Source organism: Anser anser, assembly GCF_964211835.1.
Source record: "Anser anser genome assembly, chromosome: 3".
Classification (NCBI taxonomy): Eukaryota; Metazoa; Chordata; class Aves; order Anseriformes; family Anatidae; genus Anser; species Anser anser.
This window is the reverse complement of record NC_139722.1, coordinates 80,890,617-80,914,220: the sequence shown is the minus strand read 5'-3', so window position 1 is coordinate 80,914,220 and position 23,604 is coordinate 80,890,617. Positions and strand designations below refer to the sequence as shown.

The following is a 23,604-nucleotide window of genomic DNA, read 5'->3' as shown; positions in this document are numbered from 1 at the left end:
AGAAGCTGAATTGGGCCTCTATCAGCAGCCTTTGTATATCAAATTGGTGGTCAAGTAAGTCCAGCTGGGAAACCAGCATGGCCATGAGTGCATTATGTTCAGCTCCATTTTGTGCTAGTTCTCTGCGTGTGTTTTTGGTTAGTTGGTTTCTTCCCCTCCATTCTCTTGTTTACCTCAAGGGCTCAAAATCTGTATGGCTATACGCTGAGGCGAAAGTGAAATACATACTAGTTTTTAACTGAGCTATTTCTTATTCAGATAGTCATGGATTTCACAGTTGAAGTAGGACAGCAAACGATGTTTACTTTTTTTTTGCATTGATTCTTGCAGTTTCTCAGAAATATGCAATGAAACTGGGAAGTACAGTTCCATGTGTAAAGTATATTCTTACTGAGAACGTATTTCTCTGGTCTGATGTTTGTATTTAACATGGCCAGCTTTAGAAGATAAGAGAGCAGTTGTATATTGTCTAGAATAATTCTGATATAGAAGGAAACACCTGAAAAGGAGTTGAAAAGCGTTAGTGTTAAGAGTTAGTGATTCCCAAGTGTCAGCTACTCAAAAGATCACTTCTCAGATAGTCAGGCTGGAAAGGGTTGTTTTTGTTACTGGTCATATTTTATATAGTAGTAAGAATTTATTTTATTGTTAGGGTTTTACAGCATATATACCAAGTATTTCTCTTAGAGATCCATACAGAATTAACATTCTGGTAGTTTGTTTTACCTATATACCTGGGTTTCCTGTTGATTGATGCAGACTGTGTAAGTGCTAGCTTTGACTCCTGCCCATCAGCATGAGAAAACTTTGTTCTATATGTCCAAGCATGTAAAGAATTGAACCTTAGCTTAAGCTCTACATACTGAAAAGTATACTAATGATGCCTTAATTAAATTCCATTTTTATATTGCTAGCATTTTATCTCCATTCATTTCTTTTATAGTGTTGTGGTTGTTTGCTTAAAACCATAAATGTGTATTTTTTTTCTGTTTTTAGGTATGATGAGTGGATAAAGGCAGACAAGATAGTGAGACCAGCTGACAAAAATGTACCAAAAATTAAGCATCGAAAGAAAATAAAGGTAGCTTCTCTCCCTTCTTCTTCCTAGTTCTCCCCCAACTTTGGTTTAAAGTATTCTTAAATACTCACACGCATTTCTAACCTTTTGTTAGGCATAATGGTAAATGCTTGATGGTAAAAACTAAAACTTCTTTCATTGCGGTTTGTTCTTTCATGTGGAGGATGGGAAGGGAAGCTTCTCTTTCCTGTGTTTCTTGTGGGATTGAAGTATGTACTTAAAACAAAAGAGGATCCATCAGTGCTGGAGCCAACTCTGGGAGGCAGAATTTAGGAGCTCCTTATCCTGATTCCGTAGAGCAAACCTATGATGAGTCCATTTGTATGTGACTACAATTTTACTTAACAGCGTTTCTTTCAAAAGCCACTCCTTTAAAGCTTAGGTTATGATATATTGTAGGCTTAGGTTATGATATATTCTTTGGACAGTGGGATACAAGGAAGCTTTTCCTTCTGCTGCTCCTCTGTCAGCGCTCCTCCTCTTCCCCTCCAGCACCATGGCACTTCTGGAACCTGAGTCTTGTTCTAGAGCTCCTTGTGCCCTGTGATAGAGTGGCGTGTCATAACCCTGCCCTCCCACACTTGTCACTGTCCAGCCTGGCATCCTGCGGTGCCGCTGCTCTGAGATCGCTGGCTGTGTTTGCTTTCACCTTTGTGTTAGCATTGACAAAGTTCCTGTCCTTGGTATAAATATCTCAGCATGGGTCGTAGAAAGGTATGTCTAGGCTTTTCGACAAAGAGGAAAGCTTGTCTTTTCAGGTTGAGTGTTCAAGATAGCTGTAAGCATGGCTTGACTATATTCTGTGTTAAGATGTATGCTCAAATTAAAGAGTTTTTCATCTTTTCGTTCACACAGAATAAAACCGACAAAGAGAAGGAAGAGAAGTATTCTCCTAAAAATTGTAAATTGCGACGTTTGTCAAAACCACCCTTTCATACCAGCACATCACCTGAGACTGGGTCCAAGCTTGACAGCGCTGAAGCCAAAAATACTGAGCAAGCTCCTGTTAAATCAATGGAAATTACTTCTATCATTAATGGGCTTCAAGGTATTGCATGTAAACTTTTTCAAACTTCATAAAATTGCCTTTAAAGGGCAGTAAACGATGGTGTAGAGCAAATGATGCAACTGTACGCCTCTGAGTCTGGCTGTTGCTTTCATTATAACATCATTTTCAGAAATAACCCATGAACAAAAGCAGCATTCACCTTTTCTGAAAACGGGTATTGTGGATCCGGTGTATATTAACAGTCTTAAGAATTTCATTCTGTTTCTCCATGTTTTTCTTTGATATACAGCAAAGCATTTTGGCTTCCTGTGTTATTTCTAAATTCCTAAGTTCTGATTTATGTAACTTTTAAAACTCCATGAATTTTTTTCACCTTGAAAAGTGGAATTAATAAAGCTAGGTGTCCTTTCAGCATGTCTGCTGGTTTCCTTTTCCATTATACCTTTTTTTCTTTTCTCAGTTTCTTTATTCCTGACCTTGAATTTTCTCTCTTTTGTCTTCCCTCTCAGAGTCTACATAGTTCTGCAAGTGCCTTTTGCTATTGCATTCAGTTCATTTTTCCAGGCTGGTTACCAGATGGGTTTGTTAGATATACTCTCCACTGTCTCTGTTATTCTGTCCTTTTAGACTGTGGATTCTTCAGGGAAAAAGTACTCTCTTAACCTGTTTTGGACTTTGGAAAAAAGGCATGCAATGGCAGTATTTGTAACTCATTACAAAAAATAAATATAATTTGGCACTTTCAATTTCTGTTTAGGTTTATTATGAAGAAGTTCGTATTGTTTGGATTTATAACCAACATTATTTAAGTGAAAGCTGTTGCCCTCTGCTTTCTCTACCCCTTCAGAAATTAGGGAACCTCCTTGGAAGAAATTCCTGGAGATGTTCTATATGCAGAATTTTCCTGGTTCCTAATTTAGCCATTGTACATTCTAATAGAACAAGAATAATCTCTGAAGTCTTTCTAGTGTACACTTTAAACCGTGTACTACTAGAATTGCCTTTAGGATGAGTTCATATCTGTACTGTTTTCTTTATTTTTTTCTAGTAGTATTTGTAACAGGAATCAAGACAAACTTTTTTTAAATTTTATTTTTAACCAGCTTCTGAAAGTTCTGATGACAGTGAGCAGGAAGATGACCAAAGTGCCCAGAATGTACACGCTGATGGCAAAGAGGAATCTCAACACGAAGCTGTGAGCCAAGATAAAAATGAATTGTGTCTAAAAGAAGAACAGAGCAGTTCAGCCCTTCCAGAAGAAGCTAAAACTCTGACAGATGCAGTAGTGCCCAAGTCAGGTTCCAAGTCTCCTGAAAGACTGCGAAAAGAGATGGAAGAATTATCTGAAGATACCGACTCTGATGGAGAAGATGAAGCCACAAAGAAGAGAAAGGAGGTAAAAAAGGAGGTAGTGGATAAAACAGCAAAACCACAGGTAAAACGTGGTAAACGAAGATACTGTGTCACAGAGGAATCTTTAAAGACTGTGTCGCCTAATAGGAAGGATGAGAAGTCCAAAAACAAAGATTCCCTTAGCTTAGAAAACAGCAGTAACAGCTCCTCAGATGAAGATGAGGAAGACAAGTCTAAGGTGAAAATCACTCCCACTAAAAAGTACAATGGATTAGAGGAGAAAAGGAAGTCTTTACGGACAGGTACTTTCTACTCAGGATTTTCTGAAGTGGCAGAGAAAAGGATAAAGCTTCTAAATAACTCTGATGAAAGACTTCAGAATACCAGAGCAAAGGATCGAAAAGATGTCTGGTCAAGTATTCAGGGACAGTGGCCGAAGAAAACGTTGAAGGAACTGTTCTCGGACTCTGACACTGAAGCTGCTGCCTCCCCTCCGCACGCTGCTCCTGAGGATGCTGCAGCAGAGGAGCAGCTTCAGACTCTTGCAGAAGAAGACATTTCTTTGCCTAGCTCGGAACTTGAAAAACCTTTGCCAGCTAGTGCAGACGTTAAACCTGTTGAGGAAAAACCACCTGAAATGGGTGAAAAGAAAGTTGAATTTCCAAGCAGTGGCAGCAATTCAGTGCTTAATACTCCTCCCACGACTCCGGAATCACCTTCATCTGTAACTGTAACAGAGAGTAGGCATCAGTCCAGTGTCACTGTGTCAGAGACATTGCCACCAAATCAAGAAGAGATACGAAGCATTAAAAGCGAAACCGATAGCACAATAGAGGTGGACAGTGTTGCAGGGGAGCTGCAAGACCTCCAGTCCGAGGGAAATATTTCTCCAACAGGTTTTGATGCCAGCGTCAGCTCCAGTAGTAGTAATCAACCAGAGCCAGAGCATACTGAGAAAGGTAAACAAAAGGGGAAACAAAGGTGTCTTCAACCTAACCATCTCTCGTTTTTGTGTTGCTGGTGTATCTTCATTCTGCTATGGTTACACTGCTGGAAAGTTGTTGGAGGAAGTAGTAGCCAGCTGCCTACTTCAAATCTGTGGAAATGGCTTAATCACCTAGTGAATAAAAGAATCTGTTAGGAACTTTCTTGGCCTGATAGTAAGAATTATAGTGGTTTTAATGAGGAATAAAGTTTATACCAGAGGTGGCAATAAAAGCCCAGAGTGAACTGTAATACATCATGTAGGAAAAATTTATTGTAGCAAGCTGGATGCATTTTAAAAATACCTTGCTTGCAAGTAGAAGATTCTGGTTTCTTAAATAAAATTTTGACTTTCTTAAAGCTGATTTTTCAGGGGAAGAATAGTGCCAATCATTGCATGCTTAGGCAGCCATTTCAAACTTGCATGTTACGAAATTAATCTTAAAAAAAACAAACAAACAAAAAGAACCCACGATCACAAATATTGACCTTATTAGCAATATTTCACTTTCAGATATGATTTTGCAGATTGAAATTCCCATCCTGAGGCTACTAGAATATAAAGGATATTAAACTCAATTATTGCTTGTGTGTCATGTCAATGTATTGTCTGGTTTTTAACTATTTGCAAGACTGGATCCAACAGGTTTTTTTTGTGTGGGATTCAGTGACAGTTTCATAGTTCCATCAAAAGTACAGTTGCTTTTAAAACTGTTAACCTGCCTAAAAGTTATTAATCCAAAGGAAAAAAAAATGTCTGAATATAGTCCTGAGATGGCAGAAGTAATTTCTTGATCTCCACAGGTTTTGGTTCTCATTGAGATAAAAATAATTAACTGAATTTTCTCAAAATGCCCTTAAGGTGTGCTACTTTTATGATACTGTTTTTGCTGAACTGTTCTTTTGAAAGAATGCAGTGTGTTCTCTTAAACAGAGGAGAGAGTTTGGAAGAGGTGAATTTGTAGCCCTCAGTAAATAAGCTGGTAATACTTTGCCAGGCAATCTATAGATATGTAGGCTTACAACTTTTTTTTGTATAAAAGGAAATGATTGGCACATGAAATCAAGAAGCTTTTTCTTGTTATAAGTTCTTTTTTAACACTATTGTACAATATTACTTTCTCACACAATTGCACATTATTACTTCTACATGCATTAGACTTCCTCTCTGATTTTGTCAGCATGCTGGCTGTTTTAGAAAATTGGGTGAGCTTACAGTTTCTTAATTTAAAAGGTTTGTTACAGGAGGCACTTTTAACTGCAAATCAGGAGGTTGTGGAACAACATCTGAACAAGTCTTAAAACTTGCTCTTTTAACAGGTGTACTAAAATTCTTATTTTCCTTTCCTACTTTTTCCCCATTGTAGTTACAAATACCAGTAGACTTTCCTTTTTTTGTTTGCCTTCTTTTTTTTAGCCTAATTTTTGTTGCCTTATGTTTTTTAACATTTTCTAAGATTTTTAACATAATTAATGTAATTACTGATGATAAATGATAGTTTCATTTTCTCACAGCTTCCAAGCGTGTTCAAGTGTGACAGACTTTTACCAACATGTTTCAGTTCCAATAGTTCTTAAATGCACACATTTATTTGAGAAACTTAATATGCTAAATTATATTCCATGTGGTTCAAGGGAAATTCTGATAGCACACAAGAAAAAAGTCATTTGGAATCATCTTTCATGTGTACTCTAACCAAGATATTTTGTCTGCTTTCCATCTTCCTTTACCTTCTCTCTTCAGTATAAGTAGAAAGGCGAGCTGTTTTAAGTGTAGACAGGAACTGTTGCCTTGTCTATAAACTTAAGCTTTGAAGTGTTTTTCTGAGACTTTGAGTATTTACTGTTTTTTTTCCCTCTTTCAATCATAGTCTGTGCAGGCCAAAAGAGACTTAAAGATGCTCAGGGAGGAGGCAGCTCCTCAAAAAAGCAGAAAAGAAGCCACAAAACATCTTCTGTGAACAACAAAAAGAAGAGTAAAACTAGTAAGTACAGCAGTTCACTGTGAAGTGAAATGTCATTTCTTTTAAGAATCACAGGAGAAGTCGGGAAATAAGACCAATATGTATTTTGTTGCATATAATGTATTTTAAGTACAGAATGCTCTCATCAGGGAATTCTTAACACTGAGTAAATGAATAAACTGTTTTTGCTGAATGCTAAATTGTTTTTAAATGTATTGTGTCTTTTCTGGACCTATTTCTTAGAGATTAAAATCTTGTAATTCAGGAAGACTGAGTTAGCATTTCACACCTGCTAGGGCTGGTGTCCTCGTTACCACAGGGGAAAAAAAAAATCACGTAACTTCTGTGGCATGATGATCTTGTGTTCTAGATGGGAGACTGGGACCTGGATGAAACTGTATGTTGTATTTTCTGCAGGATGTGTTTTACAAGTTAATCTCTCCTCCAGTAACAAATATATCAATAATTCCAGAGGAATATAGGCTCTCTTTTCTGTCATCTGTTACATCTTCAGTAAATCATAAAACTTCTTTTTGGTTGTAGAAGCTAATTGGAGTAGAAACTACAGTGCTCGTGAAGAGAGGCTTAATAAATGCAGAGCTGTATGACAGACCAATGCATACGTGTTCAGGAGACAGCAAAATCAATTACTGTCTCATCCCACTGTTAGTCAATAATAAAAAATAAAAAGCAGTGGACAGTCAGCTAGAGAATAAAGCAAGCAGGACAACTGTGATGGGTTTTCTTGTTTTGTTTTTTTAAAGATATCTTTTTTCTGTTTTTTACTTTCTTTTAACACCTTTTACTAAGTCTGTACTTTCTGGTATGATTCTTGTATTCGCTCTACCCACCTTTCATGTTCATTGACCTTCTCTTCACATTCTCTTAGCCTTTTTCATTCCATTTCACTAATTTTCTACTGTAATCTTTCTTCCTTCCTTAACCCCATCTGTTAAAGTAACAAAACAGAATTTGCAGGAACTAATGCACCACGTGTATCTTTGTCCTTGTTCCCTTTGATCCGGCGAATTTATCCCTGTTTCTTGACCTGTGTCTTTGTCAGGATGCAAGCACTTCAAGCCTAGGATTGTTTCTTGTACTGTGTACAGTGCTTGGCAGATGTATGCATTTCTTTTTGTTAGACGTGAGGCACTGCTGTGAGAAAGGCAATAAAAAGATATAATGTGGAGTCAGTCATAAGCAAAAAACGCTTTTTGCAAAATGCAGGTATACTAGATAAAGCTGCTCTTGTAGGTAACTAGATCATAAAGAACAGAACCAAGAGAGGTTTTCAGTCGATACCAAGCGAGGCATAAGGTTCTCTTGATTAAATATTACTTTGAACATATTTTTAAAAACAATCCTAACGATAGAGATTCTGCAGCTTCCCTAGGCATTTTATTCCAGTGCTTCACTAGATGTATGTTGAATTATTTCTTGCCCCTGCTTCCACTCCAGGTTTACTTTTATAAAGCTAAACAACCCATCATCCTTTTAATCATTCCTCATGAATTTCATATTTTAGATTATTTTGTTGTTATTCTTTGGGCAGTTTGATTGGAAAAGTGTTCAGTTGAGCCTGTTGCTTTATAGTTGGTGATTTTATTGTGAGGTCAGGTTCTTCTGTTTTCAGTCAGTTGAAGATGTTTCTCTGCAATTAAAGAACTAGAACGTTGTATCTGAGGACTTTTTTATAGATAATGTTACATAAATTCAGACTTACTAGTCATTTTAGCTCTGAAAACCTAAAAATAAAGGTGACATAAGGCTAAGGAAGAGGACAATTGTTTATTCTCTTTTGTGTTACATCCCTGCCCCAGGATTGCTCACCTCTAAAACTGGATAGAGCTTTGCATATATCAAGAAAACAATATTTAAAAAAAAAAAAATCAGGAAATAGGACATCATCATCAGTCTTCCTAACTGTTTTTACAAAAAGAAGGAAGTGTAGCCCCAGTAAATATGTGGATAATTTTTGCACCTACACTGACATGCTGCACTGCCTCTTTGCCTTATTTTCTAATGGAGGTAGCATATTCATGGATGTACCCCTAAAGAAAAAGTGTGATGCTGTCTTGAACCATTCAGAGTAGAATATATCTTTGCTACACAGACCCAGAGTAGTTGGGATCTTATGCAAGAATCTTCATCTGAGAAGTCTGTCCATGTTCCTCCAGGTTCATGCACACGCACTGTCAGCAACACGCTTGTCAGTATTCAGGGTGGTTGTGGAGCTACAGTCTGATACTTGTATCTAGCTCTGCAGGACTTGGTTCCTGTAAGTCTACGTAATAGTTCTGAATCTACCTGCAGAGCAACTGACTGGACAGTGTTACCTGTGCAAGGTTTCCCTTTCACAGTATGCCAGAATTAGAAAGGCTCCACCTTATGACTGCCTGTTTTGTTGGCTCGTCCTCTGATGCTTGTGATGCAAAGGGTTGTGTGATAAGCTTCTATATCAGGTAGATTATGTCATTTTAAGGTAAAAGGATTTCAGTCAGATAAACTGCTTTTAATGGAAATTAGCGCAGAGGTAGCTTCTGATAAGCTTTGGTTTGGGCAGGAAGGTATTTATTTTGTAACCTGTCATCTTGTTTCTTCAGCAAACAGCAGTGATAGTGAAGAACTATCTGCTGGTGAAAGTCTGTCCAAGTCTCAGCCAGCAAAATCAGTTTCTACTGGCATGAAATCTCACCAAACCAAATCACCTGCAAGAACACAATCTCCAGGAAAATGTGGGAAAAATGGAGAGAAGGAGTCTGATCTCAAAGAACAGAATAATCGTTTGCCTAAAGTTTACAAATGGAGTTTCCAAATGTGTAAGTATTTTCTAAAAAACATGCTCAGTGTGGTCTTGGAGAATAGAGTAAGAGGACTTGTTAAGTTTTGCGGGTTTTTTGCCTTTTTCCTGAAAAATATTCTATCCTTAGTTTGCTCAATTTTGGCATAAATCCTGATTTTAATTTTTTGTTTGACTTGCAATTGCAATTCAAGAAATTGCCTATATCCCACTTTTCCAATACTGTTTTTAGATACAGCTTCTGCGCTGACTTACTGTTCTTGCCAGCCTGTGTTGACCTCTCCCTCAGGCATGAATGTTACTCACTGTATGTGCTGCTTGTGTTGATGCTTCCTTGTTTTACTCCTCATTCTCCAGTTGTTGTTCAGGCATTTGAGTGATTGATTTGTAACTTTTTCCTTCCCTTTTGCCCTAATGAACCAGGACACGTTTACTGTTTCTAATAATAAGAACTTGCAGTGTGTTTGTGCAGTCAGCTGCAGGTACACATATAGGTGGTGCTGAGCACAGCATTGAAGGGGATCACACATTTACCAATCCGAAAAGCGTCACAGTAGCTTCAGTGCTATTAGTGCAACTTCTTCATTGCCTGCGTGTGTACGCTATCGCAGCACTACTTGCAATGGGAAGAAAAAATAAATATGACAAAATACTAGATGACTAGATAAGCCTTCTTCTTCCATATAATGATCAGCAAGCAATTGAAAAAAGGATTGTTAAAACAAAAACTTTATTTTTAGCCCTCTTTCTCAGCATCTAGGAGTTTGTCTAGTCAGCAATAAACTGTTCTCCTTACTACCAACCATAAACATGTATAGCATTGTGTGAGTTACTTTCTCTTTGCTTTTAAAGGTCAAATTGAAGCTGTGTGACACGAGTGATTTAAATGGCTTCTTAAAATAATCCATAATATCTCATTCAATATTCACAGATGACCTTAGCATGTGTCAGGTTTCTGAAGCTCTCAGAGCATTATGCTCTGTTCTGCTCTGCTGCGATCAGTCGCAGGCTGCATGAAGGCTGCTGCTCCTTCTGTAATGTAGGAACAGGAACAAGCTAGTACAGCACATTGTGCACGCGCTTCTGCTGACATTTTTTTGCTAGCAGTGTTCCTTCATGCCTAGGGAATTCTCCCCTTCACCAGCTATTTCTGTGCTGAGAGAATCTGACTCCACATTTTCTTCTCCTGCCTGGAGTCTCTGTTACTCTTACATTGAAAGAATGTTTCTCCTAGTTCTTCCTCACAGCCAACTTACATTCTCCAGTTCTTCCAGACTGTGTAATACTGCCCGTATTGTCACTTTCAGCCTGCTGAGATTCATCGGGCAGTTTCCTTGTGTAACATACTTAAAGAGCTTTTTCTCCTTCCTGTCTACCTTTGTTACATTGCACCTGTTAACTCTGCTTGGCAGGAAACAGGTTGGATTTTGGAGTGCTATTTAATGCATTTCCTGCTGCTGCAGGGCACAGGATATTTGCAGAATGTGAGCTTCCCTCATCTCCCCACAGCCTAATACAGTTGTGGCTTTTGGTCCTTTGGTGCTAGCTTCATGTGGCCCACAATGTATTAAATGATTCTTAAATGTCTTTGAATGGAGTGTGTACAGCACGGCTTACCTGTGGCTGAAGGGGACTGGACCCAGGTGGTTCTTCCTGGCTGGGCTCCCCGCAGGTGTGCGCCACACTGGGAAGAGCTCCCAGCTGGGAACAGCCTGAATGCAGCTCCTCTGCTGCCTGTGTCCATGTCCCCACATGAGATACTGGAGAGAAGAGACCTGATCTCGTTGTACCTTATGGCCCATATGCCATGGATTTAGATGAGAACCAACCCACAGCTCTTCTAACTCCTGTTGTAACGTGTTTGTTTTGTAAAGAGCAAGGCAAGTCAGGCAAGACTGACCTTCCTGGTGTATTAGATCAAACAGAGCTCTAGCAAGGACTCAGAGCAACAGGCTCAAAGCTTATTTTGGCCCCTATGTTTCCACTATGTCTCTATTTATTTGCCACTCCTTTGTGGAGAGGAATGTATGCATTTTCTCCTCCTACTCCCTTTATTAAAAAAATAGTGCATCTGTTGGTGGTATCACTTAAAAAAAATAAATGTTTGTGGTAATAAACAGCAGTTGCTGTTGCTGTGTTTGGATGTGCTGTCTGCTGTGTCAAAGCATGTCAGTAAGATTTGAGTACTTCTCACTTCACTGATGTTCAAGAAGCTTTTGGAAGTGCTGCAATACAGTAATTAACAGAGATTGTTTAATTTACAGCTGACTTGGAAAATTTGACTAGTGCAGAACGCATAACTGTTCTTCAAGAAAAATTGCAGGAAATCAGGAAACATTACCTGTCCTTAAAATCTGAGGTGGCTTCCATTGACCGAAGAAGAAAGCGCTTAAAGAAAAAGGAGCGGGAAAGTAAGTGCTGGGACATAACTACTTCTTTGAGAGGGCTGTCACATGTCATGCTATTAAGGTGTAGGTAAGAATTGGATATTTTTTAGGAAGATGTGTGCCATTAGGAGTCTGGGTTTGGTTGTGTTATTTTTCCATGTAATTTTATTTTAAACACTGTATATGATTATTTTATTATCTTTAGAAGATATAATTCAGGTATTCAGTGATATTTAACTAAACCTGGGGGGGGGGGGGGGACACGGCACATTAAAAGGCAGGCAATCTATTTTATTTAAGCAGAGCTACTTTACACGGGAAAAAATGAGTTTAATAAACTTTTCTAAGCTGTGGACAAAGCATCTTGAGGTTCTGAATAATATTACTTTTCTTCAACTTGTACTACAGCTTACTATAATATTTCTTGTGTCTAGTTAAGGCTCTCACCTTAGCATAAGTGATTTGAGTCTAAAGGAAACCATCAAGTAAACTCTCTTGTTCCCCTGAAGCTGTTTTATTTCTGTAAGTAATGTTCTAGTGTTCCTGCTTCTGACAGCATTAAGAAGATTTTCTTCACATCTCATTTTATCTGCATATTTAACTGCACACTGATTATAAGAGGCTGAAATGCCACGTATAGTAAGACTCAGGGGTGCTGCAGCCTTTATATGGGCACTGCAGTTGCTGCTTGGTTGCCAGAGCCGTCTGTCTGGGCAGGTTCAGTGCTGGGACAAGGCCCTGCCAGCGCACATTTGCGGAGAAAAGGGAGCTGTTCAGTGTGCTCGTGGGGAGGAATGGCTTCTGGCATCCTCTGTCTGGGTGATTAGTGAACCAGGGCTGCAAGGGGCAATGTTGTGCTTTCTTGCACCTAGCCTAACTTGTCTTTCGGAGTATTGCCCACAACAGCTAGGAAACAGAGGTATTTTTAATTATTACACATGAGATGCTGGAGTCAGCATACACAAGTCCTTGTCACTGAATGGGTAAACCTTTTTACTGCTTAATTTGTAAATTTGTGAAACCTGTGTCTTGTCGTTCCCGTGCAGGTGCTGCTACTACGTCATCTTCCTCCTCATCACCTTCCTCTAGTTCCATTACGGCTGCGGTTATGTTAACGTTAGCAGAGCCATCTATGTCCAGTTCATCACAGAATGGAATGTCAGTTGAGTGCAGGTGACAGCAGGACTTGCCAAAGCACTTTGCACTTAATGGCTGCTGAGGGCCACTCTTTTTTTTTGATTTTTTTTATACTGCACAGTGGCACAAAATTCAGACAAGCACTATTTTGTATTTAAAGTTGTTTCTTGACAAGCTAACTTTGCACTTAAGTGCACTTTTATGAAGAAAAAGTACAACAAACTGCTTTTCCTCAAGCAATAATTGTTTCCAACTTGTCTGGGAATTGTAAGTCCAGTGACTCGAAGGCCTTCCACTGTGGCAAATGGAGGCTGTTCACTGCCTGTAGAGACAGTACAATAAGCATATAGTTGTTGGGTTGATCTAAATAAATGTGGTAAGGCTTACTGTACATGTATTCCCTGGTATTTTGTTAAAGCTGGAACATTTGATATTTTTCCATTTATTTATGACAAATATTGAACCTATTTTCATTTGTACAAGCTAATTGTTTTTTAACTGCTAAGTCACCTTATAGTGGCTTAATTGTATACGTCAAGCACATGTATTCAATTCAAAACCTGCAGTTAGGATGTTTGACATCAGTCCTGATAACCAAATACAAGGATTCCTTTAAAAACAAACAAACAAAACTGACTAATGTTTACAGGTTTGAATTAGGCTTAAATAGGTTACTCTGGGTTTTAATGGCCCGTTAATTGGAATGAAACTACTGTACTTTGCCATTTTTCTATAAAACAGTATTTTTTTTTAATTTTGATAAAATACATTATGAAAAAGGAAGAAAATGGCTAACAAACTGTATTAAATCTTAATGTATAAAGATTGTATTTAGCCAGTTTAAAGTGTATATTTATTCATAATGGATTATAACAGTTATATTTTTGTGTTTTCTTGTAAATGTTTCTTTTCCCTTAAAGCAACAAATATTTCATTTGTAATGCTTATTTTATTACGAGCTTCAAGGAGAGGACTTCAAGACCGAGTAAGGTGTGAGGTTATAATTTGTGGTTGCTGATATGAACACTGCCACAAAAGGGTAGTTGTTTTTAAAATAAATAGCTAGCTGAGTGGTAGACATTTAATTTTTTAAATGCCTTGTACAAATTCCAAAACCAACTTCAAACTGTTTTCACTTGTATTGATTTTATGTTGTATGAATCCCAAGCTCTCTCCTGTTAATTATATACCTTTGTAAGACATTTGTATATTGCGGAAGTGTTCATTCAAGCTATTTAATACCTGGCACTGTTAATACACAGTACTTTATTGTACAGATTGTTTTACTGTTTTAATTGTAGTTCTGTGTACTTCTTTTGGCTGGGGAAATAGGGGCTGGCATGTTTTTCTTTGTTTTCTGGCAATACAACATGTAAGAATTCAAAGCATTTTGTTTGTAGATGCTAGAGTGTCAGAATCCTTTACATTTGACTTTTCTAAGAAAAGCATTTTCAGTCTTCGTAGTGTGTGCTTAAGGTTAACTGATTTTATTGAAAATGGTTTCAAAGTATTCAGAATTGTACAGGACTGTAAAAATTTGTTGACAAACATTGAAGGAAAAGCTTATAGAAAAAAGCTATAAAATATATATTAGGTTCTGCAGAAAATGGAGAATTATGTAATATATTGTACAAATGTAAGCAAAGGCCTCTGAAATAAAATGCCATAGTTTGTGAATCCCTGATTTTGTTTCTAACAGTTTAATTAAGTAACTGTAATGTGTTCATTTGAAGTGACACCAAGCTGCAGAATTAGTTTACACCATATCAAATACCATTTGCTAATAACCATACGAAAATGAGATAGACCAGGTACATTGGCCCTGTTTTCCTCTTAGCAGTGGGCTCAAATTAATCTCTTTCAGCAGAACAGGAGAGCTTCGCCCATTGACATCATTAAAGCGGAATCAGTTGAAATAAAGATGAGCTTTGGTTCGTGTTAATTCAGGTAGCTTGGCAATGAATAAGAGAGCTCCTGGAGATACTTGCTGACTTCTAATAACTGGTTAAGTTCTGATACGGTAGAAGTGAAACGTGAATGAAGTCTTTAGTTATATCTGCTTATACCACACCTGGCCTTCATTCAGCTGACCAAAATACTGTTGCACCTGCAAAATGATGGATTACCAGTGAGGATGATAAATGACTGATAAGCTTTGGACACTTGGTTCATAATGAGCAGTGATCTGAGACTGCTGGGAGTAATTTTTTAATAATACAGAAATCAGAGTTGTAGTAGTTCAGTTCTGCCTGCAGTCCCAGGAGGCGCAGCCGGTGATGTGACTGGAAACTGCATTTGGGCAACTGAGTGCACTCAGCCTCCCCCTCGCTGCTGGTTCTGGGTCAGCCTGTCTCAGTGCCAGCACTTTCACTTTGATACAAGTCATTCACTCCTGCTCTCTGGGGGGGTTTGTTTACTTCTGTAAAATGGAATAGTGGAGAGGCTCCTCATCAGCCACCTCCCCTAGCTTCCCCACTGCTAAATTAAGTTGAAAGTTTTTGCATAAATAGGGATTTTTGCTGTTCTTTATTACAGGGATTGTTTAATTTTGTGTGTCTTGCGTGCGGTTTAATGAGTCATCAAAATCAGCTCTGGGTGTTTTATATTGCACCTCTTCTGTGAAGTGTTTGCAAATGGTTTGTGTTACTTATGTCCCGGTGGTTACAAATGAAGATTCCTTTGCCAGGCTGTTTAGCTAGGCAAATTTGTCCAAGTTTCCAGTAAGTGAAATCTGAGCTTCTTTTCGGGTGGTATATTGCAATGCAGCTTAAGCATGGGTGCGCTTCCTGCTCGGCAGTCACACTGTGCTTAAAGCTGAGCGAGAACACGTACCTGTACCCTGGAGTGCCTGCTCCGAGGGTGACCTTAGAGGCAAAACTACCCCTTGCTTAGGCTTCACGCCTCGGCTGGGTGACAGATGTGTGCTGTGCCTCGTGTTTGGTCACGCTGAGAATAGCCGCGGGTGTGCTGTGCAGTTCCTGTCACGCCATCCCATTTCCTTCTCTGCCTCAAACTCCGAGCTCCTGGAGCCTGTCTGTGCCTTTTGTCGCGCGTCAGCAATTACACGTCTCCGCTAGCAGTCAGCTGAACGCGTCTCCAGGGTACTTTTGGTGTTTCGATGGTTCGGGCCGTGCTGACCCGTGAGGCAGACCTGACAGGCCAACGCGCGCAGGGCAGCCCCCGCTGCCCCTTTGCAGCGGCCCCTTCAGCCTTTACGTGGCGTGCGGTTTTCTGCTCCGTCCTTATTGCTGTCGCGCCTTGTAGCATTGAAGTCATGCTTTAGGAAGAAAAGCTGTGGGAAAAGATCCCCATAAGGTACCTATTTCGGCCAGCTGCCCAGGGCCCTGCCCCTTCCATAACCCCGTCACTGCCTGCCGCCCCCCCGCCCCTCACGCCGCCCCCCCGCCATCTTCCCCCTCGCGGCTCCGCCCCCTCCCGCCGGAAGTGACGCACCCCCCAGCCCTTCGACTCGCCGCAGCCATGGCGGCGTCCCGGGGAGCCGCGGAGCCGTTGCCCGGGTGCGTCAGCGCGCGCCTTACCCCCCCCCTCCCCTCCCCTTCCCCCCCCCCCCTCAGCCGCTCGCGCGGCGGCCGTTGGCCGTTGGCGGCGGCCGTTAACGCCGCTCCCCTCCCGCGCAGGGCCGGCGGCGAGTACGTGGTGGGGCAGGTGCTCGGCAGCCTCTTCCCCGGCACCGGGGCGGCGGCGCGGCCGCTGGACAGCCTCTTCCGCGCCGCCGCCCCGCCGCCCGTGCTGGTGGCCGTGCCCAGGGTGAGTTCCTCCACGGGGGTGGGAGCCGGGCGGCTTGCTGGGGGCGCCTTGGTGTGGCGGCGTGTTTGTGTGGCGGCGTGTTTGTGTGGCGGCGACGGGCGCCACAGGGTTTGTCGTAGGATTGTTAGGGTCGGAAAAGACCGCCAAGATCACCTGGTCCAACCGACCCCCTGCTACCGCTGTCACCCACTGAACCGTGTCCCTAAGCACCGCGTCCAGCCCCCGCGGAGCGCAGGTCTGCTCTGTGCCGTGCTTCCTCGCGCTGTACAGCTACAGACCTCGTGTGCTGGCCGGGCAGCGCGGCAGGCGCTTTCCCAAGGGGGTCAGGTGGCTTACACCGCCTTCCTGTGGTCAGACGGGGCGACTTGTTGGAGCACAACCCCTCCTGCTGATTTCACCACAAGCAGCCGTCGTGGTGATTCCAACAGGGTAGAAACGCTGCCACGAGGGAGCGTGGGTGACAGGTCTGGATGCAGGAAGCACCTCTTCTTGCACAGTTAATGCCTTCGCTTAGTAGCGTTCTGAATAAATCATAACTCATACAATAATCGTAGGAATTTTGTTTTTCAAGTTAATTTCTTTTAACTTTTTTTAAGGAAAATAAGAAGAGAAAGCGTCCAGAAGTGGAGAAAGCATCAGAAGATCAGAGCTCATCTAACAGGCAAGAACCTCCTATAAAAGTGAAGAAAACAAGAAAAAAGGAACTTTCAAAAGCAGGGAAAAAGTTGGCAAACAGGTAGGTGAATAGGTGATACCTTCTTAAAGTAGGATTAAAGAAAAAAATCCATCTAGATTAATCATAACATTACAAGTTTAGTGAAACAAGAAAGTTTTAGTCTACTGTTAATCTCAACCTTGAGTTTAAGAAGATGGCTTTGAAGAAGCTTGTGGCAGCGTCCCATAGCTTGCACCAGAAGGTGATAAATACTTCAGCTTCTTGTCAGAGGTAGGTCCTAGGTCTGTGGAATGCAGAACTGCTGTTAGAGAGCTAACAGGGCTGTAGGGTGGAGATGTAGATACTGTTGTCCTCTCTGGTACGAGGTGATGCTTTCGAGCTGTAGTTGCCTTTATCCAGCAGTCCTGCAGGCAAAGGAGCAGAGGTGTTTTCAGTAAGAGCAAGGTGCAGCCAGAGCTCATTGTCCTTAGTGCTGGCTTCTGCTGCGATGCAGAGCTGCTCTGTTGGTAGCTGTCCGTTCCCTTAAACATGCAGGGCAAGCGAGGTGCTGTCGACTCAAGCGGGAAGCTAGTCTCTGTTCAGTTCCTGCATATTGACGTTCGTTTGGTTATAGCTCTTGAGGCTAATACCATGTCTCTGATACTGTTGCATTTTTCATGCCCAAGAAACAAAATAATTTCTTTGTTGTTTTCATGCCAGTAGCCTTCTTGGTTATTGTTCATGCTGTTTTGGCAAGTTTGTGTAGAAATCTGTTAGTGATGGATCCCAAAAGATTGTTGTGAGTGCTGTGGATGCCAGAAAGAATAAAATGTTTTCTTATTTCTGGTGTACAAAGATGATTTCTTTCCCTTCATTTTTAAACAAAACAATGTACTTCTGAATTCTTTCTTAATTACACATAATAGTGCTCCGTGCCCCATGCTCTGGGGCAGCAGATACCTGACCGTTCCATATTATAGAAAACTATGTTTATGTAATGCATAATAGGCAAAAATGTTTGAAATTTTACGTTGAACATAATCATTTAAAATTTTAAGTTAAAATTCCTGTCTTGGAGGCTTCAGTTCTTTTACCTCAAATGTCCTGTTTTTTTCCCCATCAATTATAATTTGCTTGTCTTTTTCTGAAAAGGGAGAGTGCTTTAGAACAGGCAGATGAAGAAGAGGAGCAAAAACTATTTCAAAGCAAAGTGAAACGGGCTTCTCGTGCCATTGCCAAAAGTGGTGTTAATTCAGAAACTCTAAAACAACAAAAGAAAAAAAATGAGGCAGAAGAAATGATAAAAAACAAAAGAACAGTGTTTGTTGGAAACCTACCTGTCAACTCCACTGCTCAGGTACGTGAGTGGATTCTGGCAGCTGAAAGAATGAAAAGGCTTGTGAAAGTTACCTTAGTTTAAGGGAATGTTTCCTCATGAGAACACATACGTGCTTGTGACTAAAATTGCTTTTTGTGAAAGTAGGAAATAACGCTCATCAGAAGCCATTAGAGGCAGCCTCTTCTGGTTTACTGGGGTTGAGCTTTTTACAGCAGTGGCTGCAGTTGCTCTTTCTTAAGTAGAAGATTTCTTTTGGTTGATTTCTTTTTCAATTAAATATTACTTAATAAATGAGAACTGCAAGTACAAAGCTTGAATCTGCTTCTAATTTTGAATATAAATAATACTTCAGATGGTTGCGTAAAATATTTTAAATTTATACCTTCCTATACCTAAATTTATACTTAGGGGTGTGAATTCAGTTTTGTCAGTCTGTAAAATAAGATGCTGCCACAGGAAACACAGAAGCTTGTTTATTTTTAGTAGCCCAGTAACATACCTTGTATGATTGAAATAAAAATAGTGTAAAAATCTTACTAATAAGTAAGTGTTCAACAGTAATTGTTGTTATCAGGATGCAGAAATACATTGAATATCTGTAATGTTTTCCTTTCAGATGCTGAAATCTCTTTTTAAAGAATATGGACAAATAGAATCCATTCGATTCCGTTCTGTGGTACGTTATTTCTTCCGAGGTTACATGGTATTTACTTTTGTGACCTTACAGGATAGTGTTCATAAGGGTTGTACACTTATTAATTCAGAAGCAGGTTTGGGTGGGTACATTTTACCATTAGAAGAAGCCTTGGAGACTTTACCACTTGGAGAGGCACCACAGGTGCGTCTTTCCTTTCATCACATTGTACTCATCGTGTAACAGCAGTTTGTACGATCGGAGCTGTATTTTCTGTCCCAGCAGTATGCCTGTATTACTGGGGGGTTAACTAAGGTATTGTTTAGGTGTTCTTAAATTACAGGAGCTAAGGAATATTGATTGTGACTCACTGTACTGGGTAAAACAGTTGAAGATAATTGTCTTGGAACTCAAGAAACATAGCAGATCAGGTTAAAGCCAGCTATGTAATTTTGAGGTGTTTCTAGATCGTCTCTGAGAATAGCCATTTACATCATCTGCTCCGTGTACTGGCTTTATTACTCTGGGTGGGAATGGAACCTCTTTGACTTCTTCTTTGAGAGCAAACATTTGAGATAAATTGACACTGGGGCCAGTTAACATAAGCTCTTTTTATTTTAAAGGTTCCAGCAGAAGACACTTTATCCAAAAAGTTAGCAGCAATAAAGTAGGTTCTGCTTGTGAGTTTCATGCTTTATTTTTTAAGGCAAAAATGATTTTTAAATGTTCTTACATATTTAGCTATATTCATTTTTTTCTTTTGTTTCTTTGACTTTTGAAATTACCTTTGTGTGTATGCAAGTTTTTTGAGAAGTAAAAAGGAATTATGTGCCCAGTATAGCAGTAAGTAATTAATTGTTAGGTTGCCTACCTCCTTGCGAAAATATAAGTGCAGAAATTGTCTTTAATTCCTTTGTGTGTATTTCTGCACTGAGGACGCTCAATCTGGGTGCAAATAGAAGCCAAGATGTACAATGGGACTTCCTTGGACATAAGGAGCTTCTCAACCTTTAAGAGAATTCAGTTTGCTCCTGTGTGCAAAACAGAGGAGATATAAACATGTTTAACAGGAAGTGCTTGTGTGCTGCACAATATCTCAGAATTATTTAAATGTGTGTCTTTTTCCTGTTCCAGGCGTAAGATTCACCCTAAAGTGAAGTACATTAATGCTTATGTTGTATTTAAGGAAGAATGTGACGCCATTAAAGCTCTAAAAAAGTAAGTCTTGGTTTTGGTCCTCATGTTGCAAGTGCAGAGTGTGAAAGGATAAATTTAAACTGCCTCCTCTCTTTTGCTTGAATTAAAATATATTTTTTTTCAAACTTAGAAAGTAAATTTGCTTGTGGAAGAATACTGTGCAAGGACCTTGTAAATTAAATATTACCTTTTTCTTTTGACTCCAAAAGAAACGGAACAGAAATTGCTAGCGGATTTCACATCAGAGTTGACATTGCATCAAAAAACAGTTTGGTGAGTAGTGTGTCTGAAAGTCATTTTCTGTTTTTTGCTATAACAAATAACATAGCGTCTTACCTCTTCCTTGTTTTCTTTAGCATGACAATAAACGTTCTGTATTCTTGGGAAATCTCTCATATGGTAAGTAAAATGGATTTTCATACCTCATTATTTAACACTTTTTGGAATATGTTGACATTAGGATTTTCTTAATTTATTGTTGTTTCAGGGTATCTTGTTTAGGTAGCTAAATATCACTTACTGGAATTTTTAAAACAGTACTTTTATATTTTGACTAAAACACCTAATGGGGTAAGTTTCCAGCAAGTGCTGCAGATGAATTGTTTTCTTCTGTTACATTTGTAGAACTACAAGCACTTTTATTTCTCGTCATTACTAGATGTTCCGTAAATATGACCGAACTGCATAGAGCCATAGCTTAATAAACCGTCAGATGTGCGCTGGAACTTGTTTGTGAACCTCTTCCAAACGACACATAGTTAGGGCTAGTCTTGATGCTGTCTGTGAGCCACAAGATGAGTGGCTCTGTCCCGGCAGCTGTTGGCAATGGGTTGTTGCGGAGGGGCTTGCTGTACGGTTCGGGTGAGTGCTTAATGAGTATTCAGCTGCTTCTGAGTAGGTGAAGGGATCGCTGTCCGGTGTGGTCCGCACGAGGGTATTGATGGAGTCGGGATGCTTGGGATGAGCGTCTTGCTTTGGGATGGTGTGGGTGTGTAAGTATGCAGGGTGAAGGCATGTCCCGCGCTGATGACCTGACACAGAACCAGTGTCACATACTGCTCATGGTCGTGCTGAAATAGATGGATTTGGGGCTTCAGCCTAAAATGTGACCTGCCTGAAAATCTGAGAGGTGATAAATCTGAGTTTGGTGACATTACTCTGCTGTGTGCAGCTTGTGTCAGTGCTGTCTGTGCTCCCGTGCCTCCTGCAGAAAAGAACAGTTTGGACGTTCGCAGTGCTCTGGAAATGACTTCAGCACCTTGAACTGTTCTCGGCACACTGACGTCCCATTGTTGCAGCTAAACCTGTACCGTTAAATTCAGACCCTCCCGTAGCACAGATGTGATTATGGCTGTGTAAAGGGACTTACACAGGGTGAAGTGTAGCTGTACAGAAAAGAGAGTAACCCAGGTGTGATGTAACAGTACTAAACCATGCCTTTCTGGTTGCAAAAGTATGAGACTGAGAATGCTGGTAATGGCCACACGTGAGGCTCGGTAGTATTAATCCCATCTCCCCTGTCCAGGTCAGTGAGCGTTAGGCTTCAAGAACTGCCAGCTGAAGCTCGGTGTCATCAGTTATTAACTCTTAGAAATAGATTCTGGCATAAGAAGGAACTACAAAAATGTTGCTTGAATCTTAATTTCCAGTATTTTCAAATCATAAATGAAATTATTTTTAAAAAAATCTTTTGTTCTTTGCCTTCATTCTCCTTTGTGATTTGTATTGTACACTTCAAAGCTAGCGAATCAGTGAGTGTCAAAGCAAACAGCCCTTTATAAAGTCTGCATTGTTAACTGGCTGGTATTTTTCTGAACCGCCAATACTTATGCACTGATACATAAAATTTTCTATCTAAATATATATATAGTGTACCTAAATTGGTAAATATAAAATATTTGGATGTGGGCCAGGCTTTTAAAGTTGTCTCTTTGATTGAGGAGACGTCTGTTTTATCATGCTTGCCTGCAGACATCAGCGATGATGCCGTGAGAGAACACTTTGCTGACTGCGGAGATGTGGTAGCAGTGCGAATTGTGAGAGACAGGCAGACCGGCATGGGGAAGGGCTTTGGCTACATTCTCTTCGAGGTACGTATGTATGGCGTGCTCAGGACACTGGGCACTTCAAAATCTGAGCTGGGATTTGCTTTTATGGCCTTTTCTGACCTTTTGCTATTTTGGATATGTATACGATGATACATGGTAGCATTGGTTTTTACCTTAAAAGTAGCTTGGAAGACCAGTTCCCTGGAAGCACATGCAAAGCAAACTATTTTAGGTAAAGTACAAAGAAAAGCTACAAAATATTGGGGTTAAAGAAATGACCTTTAAGGGAAAGATTTAAAGGAGGAAAAGATGAGTTCACTTGGCGTATCTGCAACATTCTCCCATTTCTTATGTTTCAAAATATAAGTGGAATTCTTTTCTCCTGCCAGTTCTGTGGCTAGTTCTGCCCATTTAGGTTCTGTATGGCTGGCTTTCTCGTACTTTTCTCCCGGCCTCATCTTCCTTAGTTTATCTCCTGCAGCCCAAGACCTTTTTTACCAGTTTCTCCTTCTTTCTGTCTGTCTTTCACAACTTGTGTAAGCTGTTTCAGAGCTCATTTTCAAGAATGTATGCCTCGGTGCACAGGCTGTGTAGGTGTGCTCGTGTTTCTGAGCAGAGATGCCTGTTGTTTAGTAAAAGGAGCAGTTTGGGTGCTCTCAGCTGTAAAACCCTGCCTACGGGGATTAAGGAAAGGCAGCCGTTTGTTTGGAAGTCATCAGCTGGAAGCACGCTGCTGTTAAGGCGGATGTCTGTTCTCGTAGAATACGGATGCCGTGCATCTCGCTCTGAAACTCAACGACTCCGATCTGATGGGAAGGAAGGTGCGAGTGAAGCGCTGCGTTGAGAAGGGGAAAGCCCCGCAGCGAGCTCCAAACCAGCCGCGTGGCCCTAAGGACAGAGCTCGCGCCGCGTCAAAAACCAAGGGCGTCTCTAACAACTCGTTTGTGGGTGAAAAGGCAGTCCCGTCAAAAAAGAGCACCAAAACAAAGAGACTGAAAAAAAGCGTTACCAAGAAGAAAGTTGGGAAAAACAAATAGCCTGTCGCACAGCCCAGCGAGGCGTGTAAAGCCGTGGCGTGTTTTTAATAAAACCTGTGAACAGAGGCGTTTGGTGCGGTGCCGCGGCTGCTGTCAGCCTTCACCCCGGCTGCAGCCTCCGGGCTTTGGGCTCCTGAGGGCGAGCGGTGTCTGCAGTACGGACACGGGGCCGTGCCCCCCCCATCCCCCCGGTGCGTGGGGCCGTCCCTGCGAG

The 23,604-nt window shown here is 40.6% G+C and overlaps 2 protein-coding genes across 4 annotated transcripts in view; both read left to right on the top strand.

The window, feature by feature from the left end:
- Nucleotides 1-14,396, top strand: part of ARID4B (AT-rich interaction domain 4B) — an 87,532-nt gene extending 73,136 nt beyond the window's left edge. For all 3 annotated transcript variants that reach the window (XM_083830072.1, XM_083830071.1, XM_083830073.1), the window contains 7 exons: nucleotides 997-1,081; nucleotides 1,934-2,126; nucleotides 3,191-4,399; nucleotides 6,296-6,409; nucleotides 8,992-9,207; nucleotides 11,453-11,599; nucleotides 12,622-14,396. In XM_083830072.1, the coding sequence (XP_083686198.1) occupies nucleotides 997-1,081; nucleotides 1,934-2,126; nucleotides 3,191-4,399; nucleotides 6,296-6,409; nucleotides 8,992-9,207; nucleotides 11,453-11,599; nucleotides 12,622-12,752 (2,095 nt within the window). In that variant the 3' untranslated portion in view covers nucleotides 12,753-14,396. The remainder of the gene's footprint in view (nucleotides 1-996; nucleotides 1,082-1,933; nucleotides 2,127-3,190; nucleotides 4,400-6,295; nucleotides 6,410-8,991; nucleotides 9,208-11,452; nucleotides 11,600-12,621) is intronic.
- Nucleotides 14,397-16,127: 1,731 nt separating this feature from the next.
- Nucleotides 16,128-23,456, top strand: RBM34 (RNA binding motif protein 34). Its single transcript, XM_083830078.1, has 11 exons — nucleotides 16,128-16,230; nucleotides 16,351-16,480; nucleotides 17,077-17,216; nucleotides 18,288-18,492; nucleotides 19,091-19,150; nucleotides 19,732-19,775; nucleotides 20,243-20,326; nucleotides 20,515-20,578; nucleotides 20,662-20,704; nucleotides 22,277-22,395; nucleotides 23,115-23,456. Exons 1-11 carry the CDS (start codon nucleotides 16,193-16,195, stop codon nucleotides 23,388-23,390), a joined length of 1,203 nt encoding a protein of 400 aa, XP_083686204.1. The 5' UTR covers nucleotides 16,128-16,192; the 3' UTR covers nucleotides 23,391-23,456.
- Nucleotides 23,457-23,604: the final 148 nt, after the last annotated feature.